This window comes from Papaver somniferum, unplaced genomic scaffold, assembly GCF_003573695.1.
Source record: "Papaver somniferum cultivar HN1 unplaced genomic scaffold, ASM357369v1 unplaced-scaffold_10, whole genome shotgun sequence".
Classification (NCBI taxonomy): Eukaryota; Viridiplantae; Streptophyta; class Magnoliopsida; order Ranunculales; family Papaveraceae; genus Papaver; species Papaver somniferum.
This window is the reverse complement of record NW_020618825.1, coordinates 377,379-395,757: the sequence shown is the minus strand read 5'-3', so window position 1 is coordinate 395,757 and position 18,379 is coordinate 377,379. Positions and strand designations below refer to the sequence as shown.

General features: G+C 36.1%; 1 protein-coding gene across 1 annotated transcript; it reads left to right on the top strand.

The window, feature by feature from the left end:
• Window positions 1-1,381: 1,381 nt before the first annotated feature.
• On the top strand, window positions 1,382-3,910 carry LOC113326839. The gene is made up of 3 exons (XM_026574517.1): window positions 1,382-1,499; window positions 1,671-3,041; window positions 3,369-3,910. Exons 1-3 carry the CDS (start codon window positions 1,382-1,384, stop codon window positions 3,908-3,910), a joined length of 2,031 nt encoding a protein of 676 aa, XP_026430302.1.
• The last annotated feature ends 14,469 nt before the right edge of the window (window positions 3,911-18,379 follow it).

Sequence of the window (18,379 nt, the reverse complement as noted above, 5' to 3'; positions counted from 1 at the left end):
CTATGGAAAAATGGATTTTCTTGTGATATTGTCAGTTGTTAAAATAACATGATCCATGTTGTAGTTCAGAGTGATCCTAGTCAACCTGAATGGATCCTCTCATGTATGTATGGCTACTGTAATTACTCCAAGAAGAAAGATCAATGGGAATTCATCAAAGACATAGGTAGTAATATCAATCAGCCTTGGATTCTTCTGGGTGATCTGAACTTTCACCTCATGGATAATGCTTCTTCTTCTTCTACTTCTAGTGATGGTTTGGTTCATTCTATAATTCAACATGTGGTTTAGAGGACCTTGGTTTTATAGGAAGGGAACATACCTGGTCTAACAATAATGTTGGTACTGGGAGAAAGAGATCAAGATTGGATATGGCCTTGGGTAATGCAGATTGGAATACTTATTTTCCAAATTCTAAAATTCTTCATCTTAACCAGTCTAGTAGTGATCACTGCCCCATACTTATTGTGACAGATCATACTCAACCTAATCTCTGGAAGCCTTTTAAATTCTTTACTTCTTGGTTACAAGACAGAAGGTGTGATGTGGAAATTACAAAAGATTGGGAAAAAATTGTATCTGGTTCTCCAGGTTATAAACTAGTAAAAAGACTGCAGTTTACAAGAATTGCTTTGTCTAGATGAAATAAAGAACATTTTGGGAACATAAACCAAAATATGGATGAACTACAACACCAACTCACCTATATTCAGTCTCTTCCCTATTCCTCATAAAATACTGAAAGAGCTACTGTTGTTACAAAGAAGTTGCAAAGATGGCATGGCATACAGCATGAATTCTACAAACAAAAATCCAGAGATAATTTCTTTAAAGATTTGGACTCTAATACTAGGTTTTTCCATACTCTTCATAAAAGGAAAAGAGCAAGGAATAATATAGATTCTTTGAAAGATTCAAATAATAACTGGGTTCATAACAGAGATAATTTAGCTAATTTATTGACTAATCATTTCAAGAATATCAGTGTTACTTCTGCTCCTTCCATTGATGAAAGGCACTATAATCACATCCCTTACTTGGTTACTAATGAAGACAATTCAAGGCTTATTGCTCCTCCAATTGATGATGAAATATTCAAGGTTCTTAAATCTATGGAAAATTGGTCAGCACCTTGACCAGAAGGATTTTAAGCAGGATTTTATAAATCTCAATGGGATGTTGTTGGTAATAATGTGTGTGATATGGTCAAACAATTCTTCTCTTCCAAGCATATGCTCAAGAAATTGAATAAGACTTATATTTCTCTAATACCAAAAAAAAAAGTAAGCCTTGTTCACCAGCTGAATTTAGACCTGTCAGTTTGTGTAATACCTCTTACAAGATAATTTCTAAGATACTGGTTAGCAGAATGAAGCCAATAATGGAGAAGATAATTTCACCATACCAAACAGCTTATGTCTCTAGAAGATTAATAAATGATAACACTATCATGGCTCATGAGATTATTCACTCTATGAAAAGGAAGGAAGGACAAAGTGGTTGGTTAGCACTCAAGCTAGACATGTCAAAGGCTTTTGACAGACTATAATGGCCTTTCCTTATGAAGATCCTACAAAGCTTTGGTTTCTCAGAAGATTGGTGTTGTCTCATTCAACAATGTATTAGTACCACCACCTTATCTGTCTTACTTAATGGCTCACCCTGTACAGATTTCAATCCTAGTGGAGGGATAAGACAAGGAGATACCCTTTCTCCCTATCTCTTTATTCTATCCATGGAATGGTTCTCAAGGACTATGGTTGAAGCTCATCATTCAAAAAGCATACAAGGTATTTCAGTAGCTAGAGGTGCACCACCTATCAATCATCTGCTATTTGCAGATGATTGCCTCATTTTTACTCATGCAAATTTAACCAGTGTGAATAATCTCTTGCAAGTTTTACAAGATTTTAGTTCACCATTTGGTCAAGTCATTAATTTTGACAAATCTTCAATACTCTTCAGTAACAACATGGATCCTGTGGTATGTGACTCTCTAAGTAACATACTAGGTATTCAACCTATGAGTAAAAATGAGAAATATTTGGGATATCCTCTAATTATTGGCAGATCAAAGGTCAAAGCATTTGAAGATATTCAAGTGGCATTTGAAAGAAGGTTGGGTAATTGGCAAGGCACTACAATCCATCAAGCTGGTAGATCTACTATGGTTAAAGCAGTTCTCAACTCCATTCCTATGTATCAAATGAGCACTTTCAAAATGCCAAAGAAAATTCTCAAGAAACTGGACTCTATTCAAAGAAAATTCTGGTGGGGGTTCAAATCTAATAAAGGTTTTAATCTCATTGCTTGGAAGAATATGTGTTTATCTAAAGATTTAGGGGGTCTAGCTTTCAGAGACTTAGAAATGATGAATCATGCACTTCTGGCTAAACTGGCATGGGGAATTTGTCACAACTCTGATAATTTGCTGGGTCAATTACTTCAAGCCAAATATCATAAAAATGAGGATTTTCTTCATTTACATGGTGAAATAAGTAATTCTTCTTGGGTATGGAAGGGCATTGAATTAGTTTTCTCTATAGTCCAGCAGCACTACTTCATGGAGGTAAATAATGGCAGATCAACAAGAATATGGCGTGATAAATGGATTATAGGTTTAAATGAAACGGTTGAACCTAAGCATACTTCTCATTATCAGTTTTTGTTTGTCAGTGAATTAATCAGAACAGATACCAATGATTGGGATACAAGACTTCTCAACATCTTATTCTCCCCTAAGAATGTAGAAAGAATATCCATAATGGAGATCTCAGTGTCAGAAGAGGATATATTGAGATGGTCTCCTGCTAAAGACGGTGTATTCTCAGTAAAATCCACTTACAATAAACTCATGGAGAGAAGAGTATTTAATCAAGCGGCTATCTGTACAATTCCTAAAGTTGTTTGGAAGGTTCTTTGGAAGATGAAATTACCCCACATAGTGAAGTTTTTCATTTGGAAATGCCTCAAGAATTCAGTTCCAACAAGGATAAGATTAGCTCAGTTTAACTATCTGGATGATCATCACTGTAGTATCTGTAATTCAGAAGAGGATTCACTATTTCATCTCCTCCTTGTATGCAATCACTCTAAAGTTGTATGGAGACTGCTTAATATAAATATTGATCAAGTCATAACCAACTGCCAAAGTGTCATACAATGGATTACTTCATGGTTTGTGGATGTCAGGAATTCAAATGCTGAAGAAACTCAACAATGGAGATCTCTTCTAATGATTGGGTGTTGGATAATTTGGAAAGAGAGATGTGACTGCATCTTCAAGGATAAATCTCTAAACCCTGAAAAAACTGTAGCTAGAATTAATTATCATATGTCTTAACTTAACTTCACTTCTGCTTCTACAGATAACTTAGTTGAGAGCATACCAATACAATCAGGCAGTCAAACCACTAGTGCTAGAGATGATACTACCCTTACACTATTTTTAGATGCATCTTTTGACTATAGTACTAATGATTGTGGAATCGGTATGGTTCTCTGTAATTTTGCAGGGGAAATCTCAAGCGTCAAAGGATCCTATGCAGCTAGAGTAAAAGTTCCAGAAACAGGGGAGTGTATGGCTGTAATGGAAGCTCTGAGCTGGATTCGAGACAAAAACATCTTAAAGATTCACATTGCAGCTGATGCAGAAACGGTTGTGAAATCCATCACAACAGAAGAAGTTTATGTTAACTGGGTAAATAGGAAAATGATTAGACGTATTAAATCTATCTTATCGTCTTTTAGTCTTTGGTCAGTCACTCATTTCAAAAGGGATAGTAATCTTTTGGCAGATAGAGTTTCAAAAAGAATAAGACGTTTAAAACAGTCTTTAGAAGAAAGTTATTACTCTGTTATTTGTATTGACACTTTTCTGGAGAAGTTTAATGCTCCTCCTGCTATTTAAATAAAATTTCCAGTTATCTAGAAAAAAACCTATTATGCAAAAGATGTAAGTATTGACTAGGGGGAGAGACTTACCACCGTAGTATATTACTTCAAAGTTGAGATACAATTGAACCTTGGAGAAGATAATAATATTATGTTTCTGTATAACGCCGATTGAGAATATTTTTTTTCAAAGTTGTTATCGCTACGGATCTTCAAAAATAATAATGTTGAGTTGAACAAGTTCAAAATCATTGCAACTTGAAGTAACGAATAATTCAAGGAGTTGAAGAAAACAAAGAAATCAATCATGATGGATTCGATGAGTTTCAAAGCTTTATTTTTTTATCCATATGTATTGATAGTTTTGTTACTAAAATTGACAAAGGGGGAGATCGTTAGAGTATTGATCGGTCGGATTCACAAGTGTTGTTATATCAAGCTTGTTGTCAAATTTAGCTTCCAAAATTATATCTTGATTTTTATTCTACAATTAGTTAAGTCTCGGATTAGGATAGAATTGTAGTTAAGAAACGGACATCGCGGCAGTCATCATTGGGTTATACCGTTTGAAAGTGAAGATCAACCGAACCTTTTGGAGAACTTCTTCGAAAAGGTAATTGAAGACTGGACCACCTATTTCTCAAGTTATATTCATCTTTCTATCTATGATACGATGTCGCATAACTAATTAGACAATTATGCATAGACAAAAATTTTGAGTTGAGAACTAATTGTCAAATTAAAATATTCTCGAAATATAATGACTAAGCTTAATGGACATTTTGTTCATACTTAATGAATTTCGATTAAGGACAATTTTATTTTTCAGAATCAAAATGGTGATTCAAGTTTTATCATTCGAAAATAGCCTGAAACAATGATATGTGTCATTGATGTTATTCGGTAATGTTTCGAACTGATTTACAGATAAATATAGAGATACTATATTCGGATATAAGACAATGTTATCAGTCTTACAAATTCAAAAAACTGCTAGAAGTCTGAAGTTGTATTACATGTACTTGTACATGGATTAGCTATATGTCGACGAATGAATTTTTGGTACACGTATTCTTATGCATACCATGAATAAAATCTGTCAACTCGTGAACCAGATCGGTACGTATACCCGTATGCTAACCTTAAAGGAACTGTGGTCACAAAATCCGCTTGGTATACATACCGGTACACGTACCAGAAAATTTCTATGGACTCGAGAACCAGTTAAAGTTTTAAGGTATGCAAACCGTCCGGTACACATACCTGAATTTTTCTGTTAACTATTGACCTTGGTAAGTGGTTATGGTATGAAAACCGGTATATGTACCCAAATTGTTTTGTGTTAACTCCGGAACTCCAGAATGTTTATAGTATGCAAACCAGTACGCGTATTGTGACTCAACCGATTCACGAACGACCTTAGTGTTTATACTTTGTACACCTACTTTCCATGTCGATTAAATTCTTATGCACAATTTGCATTTGATTAATATCTTTAAACACCATAGACATATTGGATCACTTTATTGTGCTTCGATTTAAGTCTTAAGTGTTTATGAAAGCGAGTATTGATTTTTTAAGTTCAAATCGGCTAGTTTCAGCTAACCACCTTGAACAAAGTCTTTGTACATGGTTCGGTTACGGTTTTACGTAACCATATTGTATATCTTGTTTACGTGAAATAAATTTCACAAATCCATCTAATGGTGAACATTGATTGCTTGGTTCCATATATATCATAGCTTAAACCTAAAGCAACCTATGTTTTGAATGTCTATATAAGGGGAACTTCAAGAAACTAGGATCTCTGAATCCCGACACTACTTTTTGTGTGTCCTAGTTGTAACTAGAGTCGTCCTCTTCCTAAAACACTTTTAGGGTTTCCACCACTAAAAAGATTTCATAGGGATTCGTCAAGCCAGGTGGTCCAGCTATGTCATGTATCCTGATCTTGTTTGATTTTTGAGTCTTACTCCATCAACAAGATAGATATAAATCATCAAAGTTCTCTTCGTCTCAAACTTTGGTTATTCCACAAGTTTTATACTTGTGAGGTGACTGATAATCTAGGTTCCATACGTCTTGATTTTGAGGTTAGCTAGACTTTGTCTATTGCTATCGATTTCCAATCACCTTGATCAAATCGGAAAGGAAATCATATATAGGCTTTATCCGTGGGAGACAGATCGGTTTAACGTCTTCAATTGAGTTGAAGCAACTCTTAGTTGGTGTGACGTCAGCTAAGGGAATTAATTGCATGGAGTCCTGCTAGGATTCAAGAGGTGTAAGGAACGTGATTGTAATTGAATTGCTGGGAGGTTTAGTTCGGTCTCAACTGCATTCAAGTTCGAAGTTAACTGGTAGTACGCTAGTGTTTGTATCAGCTTAATACAGTTTGGTGTTCAATCTGGACTAGGTCCATGTAGTTTTCTTCATTGGCGGTTTCCTCGTTAACAAAACTTCTGATGTCTGTGTTATTTCTTTCCGGCTTTATATTATTTATCCTTATAATTGAAATATCACAGATTGTACGTAAATCAATCATAGTAGGCACATATGACCTTGTTTGTTGGATAAGACTTGATTGATTACTTGCGAGGTGACTAATAATTTAGGTTGCACTTCGGGTTGCATACGTCTGGATTTTGAGGTTAGCTAGACTTTGTCTATTGCTAAAGATTTCCGATCACCTTGATCAAATCGGAAAGGAAATCATATATAGGCTTTGTCTGTGGGAGACAGATTGGTTTAACGTCTTTAATTGAGTTGAAACAACTCTTAGTTGGTGTGACGTCAGCTAAGGGAATTAATTGCGTGGGGTCCTGCTGGGATTCAAGAGGCGTAAGGAACGTGATTGTATCTGAATTTCCGGGAGGGTTTAGTTCGGTCTCGTTATAGTTCGAAGTTAACTGGTATTACGCTAGTGTTTGTATCGGCTTAATACAGTTTGGTGTTCAATCTGGACTAGGTCCCTGGGATTTTCTTCATTTGCGGTTTCCTCGTTAACAAAACTTCTGATGTTTGTGTTATTTCTTTCCTGCATTATATCGTTTATCCTTATAATTGAAATATCACAGGTTGTACGTAAATCAATCATAGTAGGCAAATCTGACCTTTTTTGTTGGATAAGACTTGATTGATTACTTGCGTAATTGTTCTTTGGAATCCCCCAAGTACTCTCATCCGGAAATTAGGTACACGGACTGTGTCTGTAAACGTTAATTTTATTTGAGAGTTGGAGAAATAACTCTACATATTATTTCTTGATTGAGATTCATTAAGTTGAACTCTCGGAATTGAATATTGAGTTTTTCCATAAAGATTGCCTAAGAAAAAGTTGGTGGTGTATTTTGGTACCTCCATGTTTTGAAAGGTGTTAGCCAACTCTCCTGCCGAGCAATATAGAAAATTAGGAATCACCTTATTTGTCGTATTGCAGAGACTTAGGTCACGTGTTCGCATGTTGAGATTGAAGACAGACATTACTAGGAATCACTACCCCACTTTTCTTAGCAACTGCTTTCAAAGTTGTTCGTCTTGAATAATGTGTCACGTTTCTGGTATGTGGATCGCTGCCTTCCACGCACTTCTGTCCATACCCACTTCTCGAATATGTTTTGCGCCTTCAAGTCTTGCTTCACTGCTTCCTTCCATGTCATCTTTGGACGACCTCTAGATCTCTTTTCCCCCTCAATGCGTATTATAATTCATGTATGCGTACCGGGCAGCGAAGAACCTTCATTGGAATTGTTCGTACCACCTCTAATTATGTTTAATCAGCTTCTTGTCAATCGGTGCTACCCAAGTTTATTGCAAATGCCTTCATTCCTAATCCGGTCTATCTTGTGTGGCCATATGCCCGCCGTAGCATCCGCATCTCCACCACGTAGATCTCTATTACGTATTGTCATTTAATACCCCCACATTTTGTTCCATAAAGAGGTAACAAAACGGAGTGAAAAAAAGATAGAAGCGTAAACCCCAACTTCTACCGTGTGTTTATAACAACTCTGGTTAAGGTTAACGCTTCGACCGACTCAAAAATCCACTTTTCATATTTTATTATGATGTTACAGTCTCATTAGGCTAAGTGAAGCAGAACCTATAGGATGTGTATGCAATGTTTATCTCTTGGGTCATGTTAACCCATATACCCGTATATAGGTTAGGTGGATTAAATACTATAGTTTTTGCATTGTTATTAGGTAGTTTTGATGGAATCTACTTAATTTTAACGATTATCATTGTAAATTTATTTATCCAAGAATATGCTAACTCCAACAAAAATACCTAATAACAATGCAAAAAGCATAATATTTAATCCATCTTAACCTATATACGGGTACATAGGTTAATGGGACTCGTATTTTTTCTTCCTTGGCCATAGTATAGTTATAGCCAAGCAAAATGGCCAATCACGGGTGGAGTAGTTGACTCTTCTATGCTTTGTTGTAGACTTGTAGTGTCGGGTAGCGATATAATTGTTATTTGATTTTTGTTTTCTTTGAAGCAGTGACTGTGACGTCACAAAAACTCAAATTTTCTGATGTATTTTCAAGTTCCTCCTAACAATCATAGAAATTCCTATTCTAGAATCATCTATCTGTTTAATATCTTCATCAATTTCATCATCGGTTTGTTCAAATTCATCACAATTTCCAGTATCAATTACTCTCAGGCAAGAAATAACTTTAATAGTACCATTCAAAGTAAAGATTACACCAAACATAACAGCACTTTGTTCATCCATTTTGCAAACCAAATAACTGATACCCATTACCAACATCACTACCAGAAACCCTATCTTACATATTCCACAGAATTTGTAAACCAATAACAACAAAATACTTACCTTACTACTACTACCATTTCAAACATTTCTTCAAAACTAGTAACAAAAAAACCATCATCTAGAGCGGGCCGAAAGGGTAAGAAAATCAAGCTTACCATCATCAAAGATTCATAACACTAGAAGCAAGCATCGAGAAAGACATTTTAAAAAGAACTTGTTGATCATTTTCAAACTTTTCTCAAAGTCTGGAAACTTGCCTGCTTTCGACACTTCATAAGAGAACCTTACCAATCCTCTTCATCGTAGATCCACTCCCCGTCCTCATCATAACGTTCACTGCAACTGCTGCCTGATGAAGATGGAGAAGTATCACTATCTCCAGAAGACGAGTCATCCTCATCACTTTCATCTTCTTCTTTATCATCATTGGAGGCATCAGGGAGATTCTCATCGGAGTCACTAAAATCTTCTTCTTGAGCATTTCGGGGATGTATCAAAACAAGCTTCTGATCTTCAACCTTGGGTTCTCCTTCCTGCATGGTTCTGGAAAATATCTTTGGATTGGACCTCTCAAAATCAAACCGTCTTCGCAACTTCCAATCAAGATACTTCTCCATCTTTAGCCTATCCTCAACAGCATCAGATCCTTCGTTACTGGTGTTTACCTCTTCCACGTGATAGTCGTACCCTGCTGCAGAATCTGGTTCGGAATCACTCTCAGTTGCACTACCATATTTTGGACCTTTCTGATGCTTTTCAGACCTCTCCTTCATTTTCCGATCTGACCTCTCATAATGCTTCAGCAACCAAGCAACAAACAACGATTCAGTCTCTTCATCTTCTCTCCTCTTCTTTTACTCCTCTTCTCTATGACGATCAGCAATCTCACTTGCACGTCTATTTATCTCCCCCTGAACTTCATCCCTAAATCTCATTAACTCATTCATCTCCAGGGAAAATGCCTGGTCTTTTGCTTGATTGTATTGATCGGAGTTGGCAGGAATTGTCGGATTTGAGGCGCTGGAACTTGTCATTCTCTGCTAAAATCTCTCTTAACCTTCCATTTTCTAGTAAATTTGTTAATGGAAATGTTAATTTCTTCCAAAACATCCCTTTTAAAGGCACAATTTTGTTCACTAACTGTCATTTATGACGCTTAGTTAACCGTCATGCCGTTTTGTTCTCTACTCCCATTCAAAGCCATGCGTACCCCCTTCAACCTAGTGACCATCATTACCCTATCAATACCTATTTTCAACACCTAATCTTCATTATTACCATTACTCCTCTTGGAAATGCTATTAAGGGAGGATTTGGCAGGTCACCAAACTTTGAAGTTTCTCTTTGGGGTTTAATTAAAATTGTATGTTTTATGCAGATTAGAAGAATGCAGCATCAGTTGAGAGGCACCATTGCGGTCTGGGACATGTCTGGCAGATGGGTTACTAGCTCCACTACTAAGCCTAAGTACTCTATGGACCTTCTACAACCATTTCAAAACCACCCGCCCCAACACAAACTTTCCCTCCATTTTACTACCATTATTACATTTGGCAGTTTATATCATCATACATACGTCATTCTAAGAAATGACAAACCCATTAATAATCCACCAACCCTAAACCATGCCAATTTTACATACCAATCTCTTCCATCCCAGGTTTACCTACAAAGTATTATTGGCTTTGTCCTCACTCGGGTTTCTAACCATCAAGCTCACGTGAATACCCCGTATCTGAAGGTGTCCATAAATTTTGGATACGAAAATGACATCTCATATGATGAACCCCTTCCCCAACACAGTGTTTGCAGTATTAAGACAACTACCTTACATCAATTTCCTCCTGAAAACTATTCAAATCCTAGTCAACAACTCCCACATTCCCTCTTTTAAGGTTCAAACATACAAACAAACAAATCTCTATTGCCTTTTCTCCATCCATATTATTTGTGATCAATACCAGTACAGTACCACCAAGAGATTCATTTTTCTACATCTGCATTTTATATTCATTTTCTGCAATACTGATCCCAACCAAATCACTTTCTTATATATATCAAACTCTCTTATTTCATGGAAACCTCAAGTTCTTCAGAAAACCCCCAAAAAAATAGATTAAGATATTCAAACTCTATCTGCTCAAATGGATGAGAAATTAACTTTACCATCTACACTTGCCAAACCAGTTTTCATTGACAAGAAAGTTGTTCCAACCGAAGCTGATAGAAACTGGAAATGGTATATGGCGGGATACGTATGTTATGAAACATTAGTTCCAACTTCTCCAATCCATTTTTACATATGCAATAATTGGCCTTTAGCTCAACATCCTACTATCACCAGCTTTAATGGTCAGCGAAACAAAATCCTTATTCGTTTCTTATCAGAAGAGGACTTCAACAGAATCAATTCTCAGAAACCTTGGTTCGTCTGTGGCTACCTAATGGTGTTAAAAGTGGTTCCGGTTGAAGGATGGTGTGATGGACCAGAAAATTTTCGCTTCCAGTAGGTCGGGTTACGACCTGTTTGGCAAGTTCCGACTTCCTGATTCTCCACTCGGAAAGAAAACAGACTTCCAAATTTCGCTACCGTAAAATACGGGTCATTGAGTCCAACCGATGATATTCATCATTTTTATGTGAGGATGCAATATCTCTTAAAGCAGACAGTATGAATTAAGTGGCAATATCTATCCCCAACTTTGAATGTCACCAACAGTTATCTAAGCAACTTCCAATCCTAGTTAGTAATTCTCCGACTCATTCCCGAATGATTCGCGAACGTACTCAAATTGACCGAATCCGAATGATACTTCTGAACTATTTGAACTCCGAACCAAGTTCCCGGATAAAATGGACCCCACAAATGATTCGCGAACGTACCCGAACTGACCGAATCCAAATGGTACCCAAACTGACCGAATCCGAATGGTAGTTCCGAACTAGAACTTTGTTTGATTTTTGTATATACTTTATATTTAAATACAATTATTCAGTTACAATTTTCCATTGGTAGTTGTTTAACCAGTTTTATGTGTTAATTTTTGTTTAAAAGTCTATAAATTATTTTTTTAATACATTTATGCGATTAAATTGTTTACTTCTTGTTAAATAACCACGATAAAATGTTTTTTTCCATTTTATAAATCATATACAAATAAAATTAGTCTCTTAATAAGGTCACAATACTTATCAAATTTTAAGTGCCGAACTCACATTTATAAAACGAATATGCACGTACGTATGCCGTTCCGAACTACTGTCCGAACAACGAACCCTTGACCGGATTTTTGACCGAATCCGACCTATCCGAATGCGAATCCGTATAATTCCAGTACATATACCGTCCCGAACCACTACCCGTACCTAGGCTTCCAATTAATGGTAAATATCAACATTTATGTGTACCTGTACTTGTACCTTCCCCTATAAATTATTAATATTCTGTTCTATGCATTCACAGTTCTGCATTAGCAAATCACTTCACCATTATAAAATATTCAGCATTTATATTTCTGCTACCACCACAGAAAATTACGAAACAATAATAAATAGTTAAGTCCAATCAACCATCACTTTCATAACCACTTCATCATGTTAACTGTGTAGAGCACTAATAATAAACCTATGTATAGTATGACATAGTAGGAGAAATTGGCTCAGTTGATAGCAGGTAAGGATTATACGATCTCATAAAGAAAATCAACATTCACATAAAGATAGATACAGTGCAACCTATAGTTTACTAGGTGTCTCATTCCAAAATTCACACAAGTAAAAATGTTGATAGGTACATTTATACACTAATAATATACGATGCATCAAATAACCTTTTCTCATATGGTTTTCACCTGATGTCCCTTCCCATTTTTGTCGTCACATATCTATTTCTATTTGATTAACCAAAACTATATTTGCAAGTACCATCAATTCATCCAATTTCATCGTCCGACAACTGTCTAATGATAGCCAATTCGGTCACTAGCTGACACACCCATATCAATATAACCAAATATTACTAAGCATCAAAGAAACAAACTACATATTCGAACCATTACGGGTTCAAACCATACATTTTGAATTCAGGCCCATGAAATATGGGAAGATATAAATATGGGACAGTAATGCAATGAAGAAGTCAAAAGTGGAGATTAAACAGTAAAATGGATATACTCTTCTCTTCATCTCCGTAGGGCTTCTAAGGTTCCTTCTAATTAGTTAGACCAATTGCGTATCTTAGGTCATGTCCTCCTAATACTTCCACTGAACATTAACAACCATACAGAGAACAAACTATGAAAGTTTTTATCTCAATCCAATGACCACTGAATGAGATAATGAAGGATGAGTGGGAAGTAAAGGATTCCCGTTTTACAGAATGTTGTCTTAATTCGTTCAAGTCTTTCAGTAGCTAATCTCACCCGATCGTCTTAAAATTTTCACAGTAGCCTGGTTACTCAGAGAAAAAAGACATGTAAAAAAAATCAACATATTCTAACGGTTCATTAGAAAAATATACACTTCACAACCTGACAACTTTCACTGCTGACATACAGAATTCAGTCACACTTATCTCATGGTTTGAGGTATCTAAAATGATCGGACCCTCTCAAATTTTTTACAGGAAGTTACTTACACAGTACCAAATAACATACTGAAAATTCAGCTTCATCCCATATACATATACGGATAATGAGAAGCACTAAGATCAGTCGGATATTTTAGATTTAAAAATCTGCATAACAGAGTCATAGATTATATAATATTTTCAGTGGTAAATGAAACCTGATCTTCCTGAAAATTTTATTGTATTATTATGAATTGAAGAAGCATAACATACTAAAATTTCATTATATTCCAACGGTCCAATTTAAAGATATCATTAAAACTAAAACAAGGATTCTATGGTTCACAAAGTTTGATTTATAATCAAAACATGCACTTTCTTACCAGGGGCTCTTTAAACAAAAATTAAACAAGAAACCAAAGTACCCAATCCATATTTTCATTAAGAATATGGTTTCTGTTAAATTCCCAAAATTTTATGATGAACCGTAATTTCAAAATTCTCAAACTAAGGCATTTATACATAAAATTGATATTCCTTACGAATTACCCATTGTCCTAAAATTAAATAAATCACCAAAATGAACACTAAATTTCTTCAAAACAATCAGGAGTATCATTAAGGCAAAAATAAACTCAAACACAATCAAGGGAATATGATCCTTACCTTTGCTTGCAAACAACCTCCATAGTTCAACAACACAACTCCTTTGGTGTCCTTCAATCTTTCCAAGCTCTCCTCTTCTCTAGTTTTTCTTTTGTGTACGGAGAAGGATTAACACCTCCTGATTCCCCTTTTTATTGCATGAAATCCCTTTTTACTTTTCTTTCAGGATTTTCATCAAACAAACGACGTGCATAAATTAGTCTTGAGAAGGTGACCCTGTTGTGTAGATTCGGATCCCTCACATAGATCTGGTGACCTGAATTTTTGAGTTTGAACATAACCCAACAATCCCATACATTTACTGATTCTCAGTATTTATCATGCATCGACAAAAACAAGGTAGTAACCATTACACCTCCTCAGTGTTTTCTTGGCAGTGGAACCCTTGTCCCCATTTAAATGTGAACTCATCTAACCCATGCCAGACATACACTTTGAATCAAACTGAATCTTATTTCCTTCCTAGATTCTTGCCAGTGAAATCTATCTAGGTAGCGAGCTCTATTTTAGAGTTCTTCCCTCCATTTTAGTTCTAGCAAACAAAATTCCATCACTTGGTGCGAGTCAAGTATTTAGCCAAATCTAGAGAGTGAAAATATGTTTGGAAAATGAAGATATTTTTTTCCTGAGAGCTAGTAAAATCAGTCAGTCCAGTTGAGGGAATATCATCCTGGTGAAGAAAGAGATTTGGTTTTACAAAAATGACAAAAACGTCCCTAGATCATGCCTGCCATTTGTCGATCATGCTCAATTTACGTGTTTTCATAGCACCTATTAGTCGTGCATATCAATATTACTAAGGGATAACCTATCTAGTAAGCATTTTGGGTTTAGGCAAATCTGAGAAAAGTTTTGGAGTATCACATATGACCTGCTAACCGTCAACTCTTTTTTGATGAAGAATTTTTGTGGTTCATTTTGTGCAACATCCCAAATGAATGCACAGAATTTGAAGATCTTCAAAAACTTACTCTCAGCATGGGGGAACTCATCGAAGCTCAAAATCCTTTTGGTAAACACCCTCTAAAAAAGAATGTTAAAGTGTGCATTAGAATCCCAGTTCAGAAATCTTTACCAACAGGCATCCCTCTCTTTACCAGCGGTAGAACTCAACCATTTCTGATTGAATATAGACACATCATAGTTCCAAGGTATTTCTGCACCTCTTGTTGCATCCTTGATCATAAAGATCAAAACTGTCCAGCTTGGAAATTAAAACATAAGAAAATTAAAGAAATTGAAGCTTCTAGAAGCAAGTATGTTCTCCCTGCTGTCTCAAGGTTAATGATGCCTCCTCCAACGGTAACCAAGCAAGTAGACTCTTCCTCTGCTGCCATTACAGATACCATCATGCAAAAAAATGAAACTGTACCGGAAACTCAAATTGAATCTCCTGCACTTGAAATGTTCAACAAAGGAAAAGCAAAGGATATTGATCATATATTGGAAAATACTACTCAGAAGGGCTTATCAAACACTTTTCAGATGGGTCCTTTTGTAAATAGATCCACTACCCTGAAGATCTTTGATGTTGGTCATGTTCGGCAACATTCGACTCAACTGGAGAATGACTTACCCATCATTATCAAACAGGTTACTACTCAAAATGTTACTGTTGAAGCTTTTATTTCTAGTCCCGACCCAACCCCTAGTGGTCTGATTCGTACTACCAACTTATCAAGAAGGTTCAAGACTGTTGTTGTCCCAAATAACAACCCAATCAGCACAAGAAGAGCACTTAACTCAACTGAACATGATGCACTATCAAATATCAAAAGAAAGATTAACCCTAGGGATGATTTGAAGAAACATACAAGAGATAATTCTAGTTTGGAAAGCATAGTGGTTATCCCTAAAGAACATGACAATACTGAACCTGATTATGCTCAATTGTGTCCTCCAATTACCAAATTGGGGGATTTACCAGCCATTCACCTTTCTACCTGTTCTCTCAATACCCAACCAGTGTTCAATTCCTTTGGGAGCTACAATGTACCTGCTGACAATTCCTCAAACAACAATGGTTTCCGCAATAATTCCCTTCTCAATGCTGCTACTTCTCAAAGTGGTGATGATACCAGTGCTTCTCTTGGTGGTGGATCTGACTCCACCACTCAGGTAAATCAACCTCAACCAACCTTTTTAATTGATACTGCAAATAATACTATAAACCCTTTCCCTGTTAATAACAGTAACCTGATTTCTTGGAATATTAGAGGATTTGGAAAGAAATCTGCTAATAAGGAACTTAGTCTACTGTGTAGGAATGTCAACCCAGACATTATTTTTCTCTCTGAAACGAAAATGAACAAAGATATGGCAGCCAGAAAACTTAAAAATATGGGTTTTCCATGTACCTTTAACATCCCTAGTGTTGGTAGAAGTGGTGGTCTTTCTCTTGCTTGGAAGAAGGAAATTCATCTCAACATTGTTCCATCCAGTATGAGGGGTATCTATGTTACATATACTGACTTCATTCACTCTAAGACCTATCGTATTCATTTCATGTATGGTGAACCTAATAGTAGTCTTAGACAAGCCTTTTGGGAACAACAATGTCAACAACCTAATGCTACCTTAGATGAACTTGTTTTCTTCATAGGAGACTTTAATGCCCTCTTAGGTACTGAAGATAAAAATGGTGGCCTAGAAGTTGATGATCCTGATTTTGAAAACCTTAGAAATTTATGTTATGTTATAACTTGCATGATCCTGGTTTCTCTGGACCTAGGTTTACTTGGTCCAATATGCAAGAAGGTCCTGATTTAATTCTTGAAAGATTAGATAGATGTCTAATAAACCAAACTGCTGAAGATCTTTGTCCTAAACTTTGTGTCAACAATCTCCCCAGGGAATCTTCTGATCATTGCCCAATGCATATAGGTTTTAATTATGAGGATATTTGTGTGCCTAGGCCTTTTAATTTTATGGCTATGTGGATTGAGGATCCTACCTGCAGAGACATTATTGCTAACTCTTGGTATGTCAGTGTGGTAGGCTCCCCTGCCTACAAGCTCAAAGCTAAACTTTTAAGTACTAAGAAAGGTCTAAGAGATTGGAATAAGTCTTCTTTTGGTAATATTCAAACCAATATATCTACCATTAGAAAAGACTTAGGTGATCTCCAACTCTTTAACCCAACTGATACCAATAATACTTCTAGACTCAAAGCTAGACTTGAGTACCTTTATAATTTAGAAGAGTTATATTGGAAAGATAAATCCAGGAAGGTCTGGCTCATGGAAGGTGACATAAATTCACCCTATTTCCATAGAGTAACTCTCTTTAGGAGAAAAAGAAATTTCATCAGTTGGATTAAGAATCCTTGAATATTATTCTAACTGATAGAGATAGTATTGGAAATTCTTTCATAGACTATTTCAAAAGCCTTTATTCTTCCCACCCTCAACAGTTTCAGGATGAAATCCTTGATGACCTTCCTATTAAATTTTCTGCTGAGGATAATCCATTGTTAAATATGCCTCTTACTCCAAGGAAATTAAGAATGTTGTTTTCCAAATGGGTGGAAAAATCTCCTGGACCAGATGGTTTTACTGGTTTTTTTTACCAAAAACATTGGGATATTGTGGGAGATACTGTCATTGATATGACACAAACCTGCTTCATAACATGACATATTTCTAAGGTCTTTAGCCACACCAATATTGCTCTCATTCTTAAAGTCCCTCTTTAACCACACCTCTGAAATGACTCAGCTTTTATTTGTTGATGATTCTCTCTTATTTTCTAAAGCTACTACTCAGAATTTTCAAGTCATTAAAGACTATCTTCAGAAGTACTGTCTAGCCTCTGGGCAAGAAATAAATTTTGAAAAATCTGGCATCTTGTTTAACAGGAAGATTCATGAACATAGGAAAGCCCTTTTGGCCGATATTCTAGAAATTTCTAGCAGGGATTTAGGAGAAAAATATATTGGCACTCCTACTGTGTTTCAAGCTTCTAAAATCCAAACTCACATGGGTATTCTCCAAGCTGTTGATGCCAGAATCTCTATATGGATTGATAAGCTCCTATCCCAAGCTGCTAGGACTACTCTAATTAAGCACATTGGCCAGGCTATCCCCCTTTTTCAAATGGGAGCCTTTCTTATTCCTAAGCACCTTTGTAAATAAATGGACTATCACCTCTGCAAATTCTAGTGGGGGGAAACCTTAGACCCAAAAGATAGAAAGTTGCATATGTTTGGTTGGGACATTTTATGCTTCCCTAAAGCTGAAGGTGGTTTGGGTTTTAGGAAGGATGAATTAAATAATATGGCTATGTTGTCTAGGAATGCCTGGAGAACCTGGAAAATATTAATTGCCTACTGGCCACTGTCCTTAAGGCTAGATACTTTCCTAGAACTGATTTCTTGAATGCCAAGTGTACTGGTAAGTGCTATTGGTCTTGGAAGTGTCTTCATGCCATAAAGGAACTAATCAAGCCTTTCATCTCTTGTA

Coding starts and splice junctions, on each gene's coding strand:
- LOC113326839 (XM_026574517.1), top strand. CDS start 1,382: ATGGAGAAGATAATTTCACCATACCAAACAGCTTATGTCTCTAGAAGA. Junction 1,500..1,670: donor AAGGAAGGAAGGACAAAGTG/GTTGGTTAGCAC, acceptor CACCCTGTACAG/ATTTCAATCCTAGTGGAGGG. Junction 3,042..3,368: donor TGATCATCACTGTAGTATCT/GTAATTCAGAAG, acceptor CTGCTTCTACAG/ATAACTTAGTTGAGAGCATA.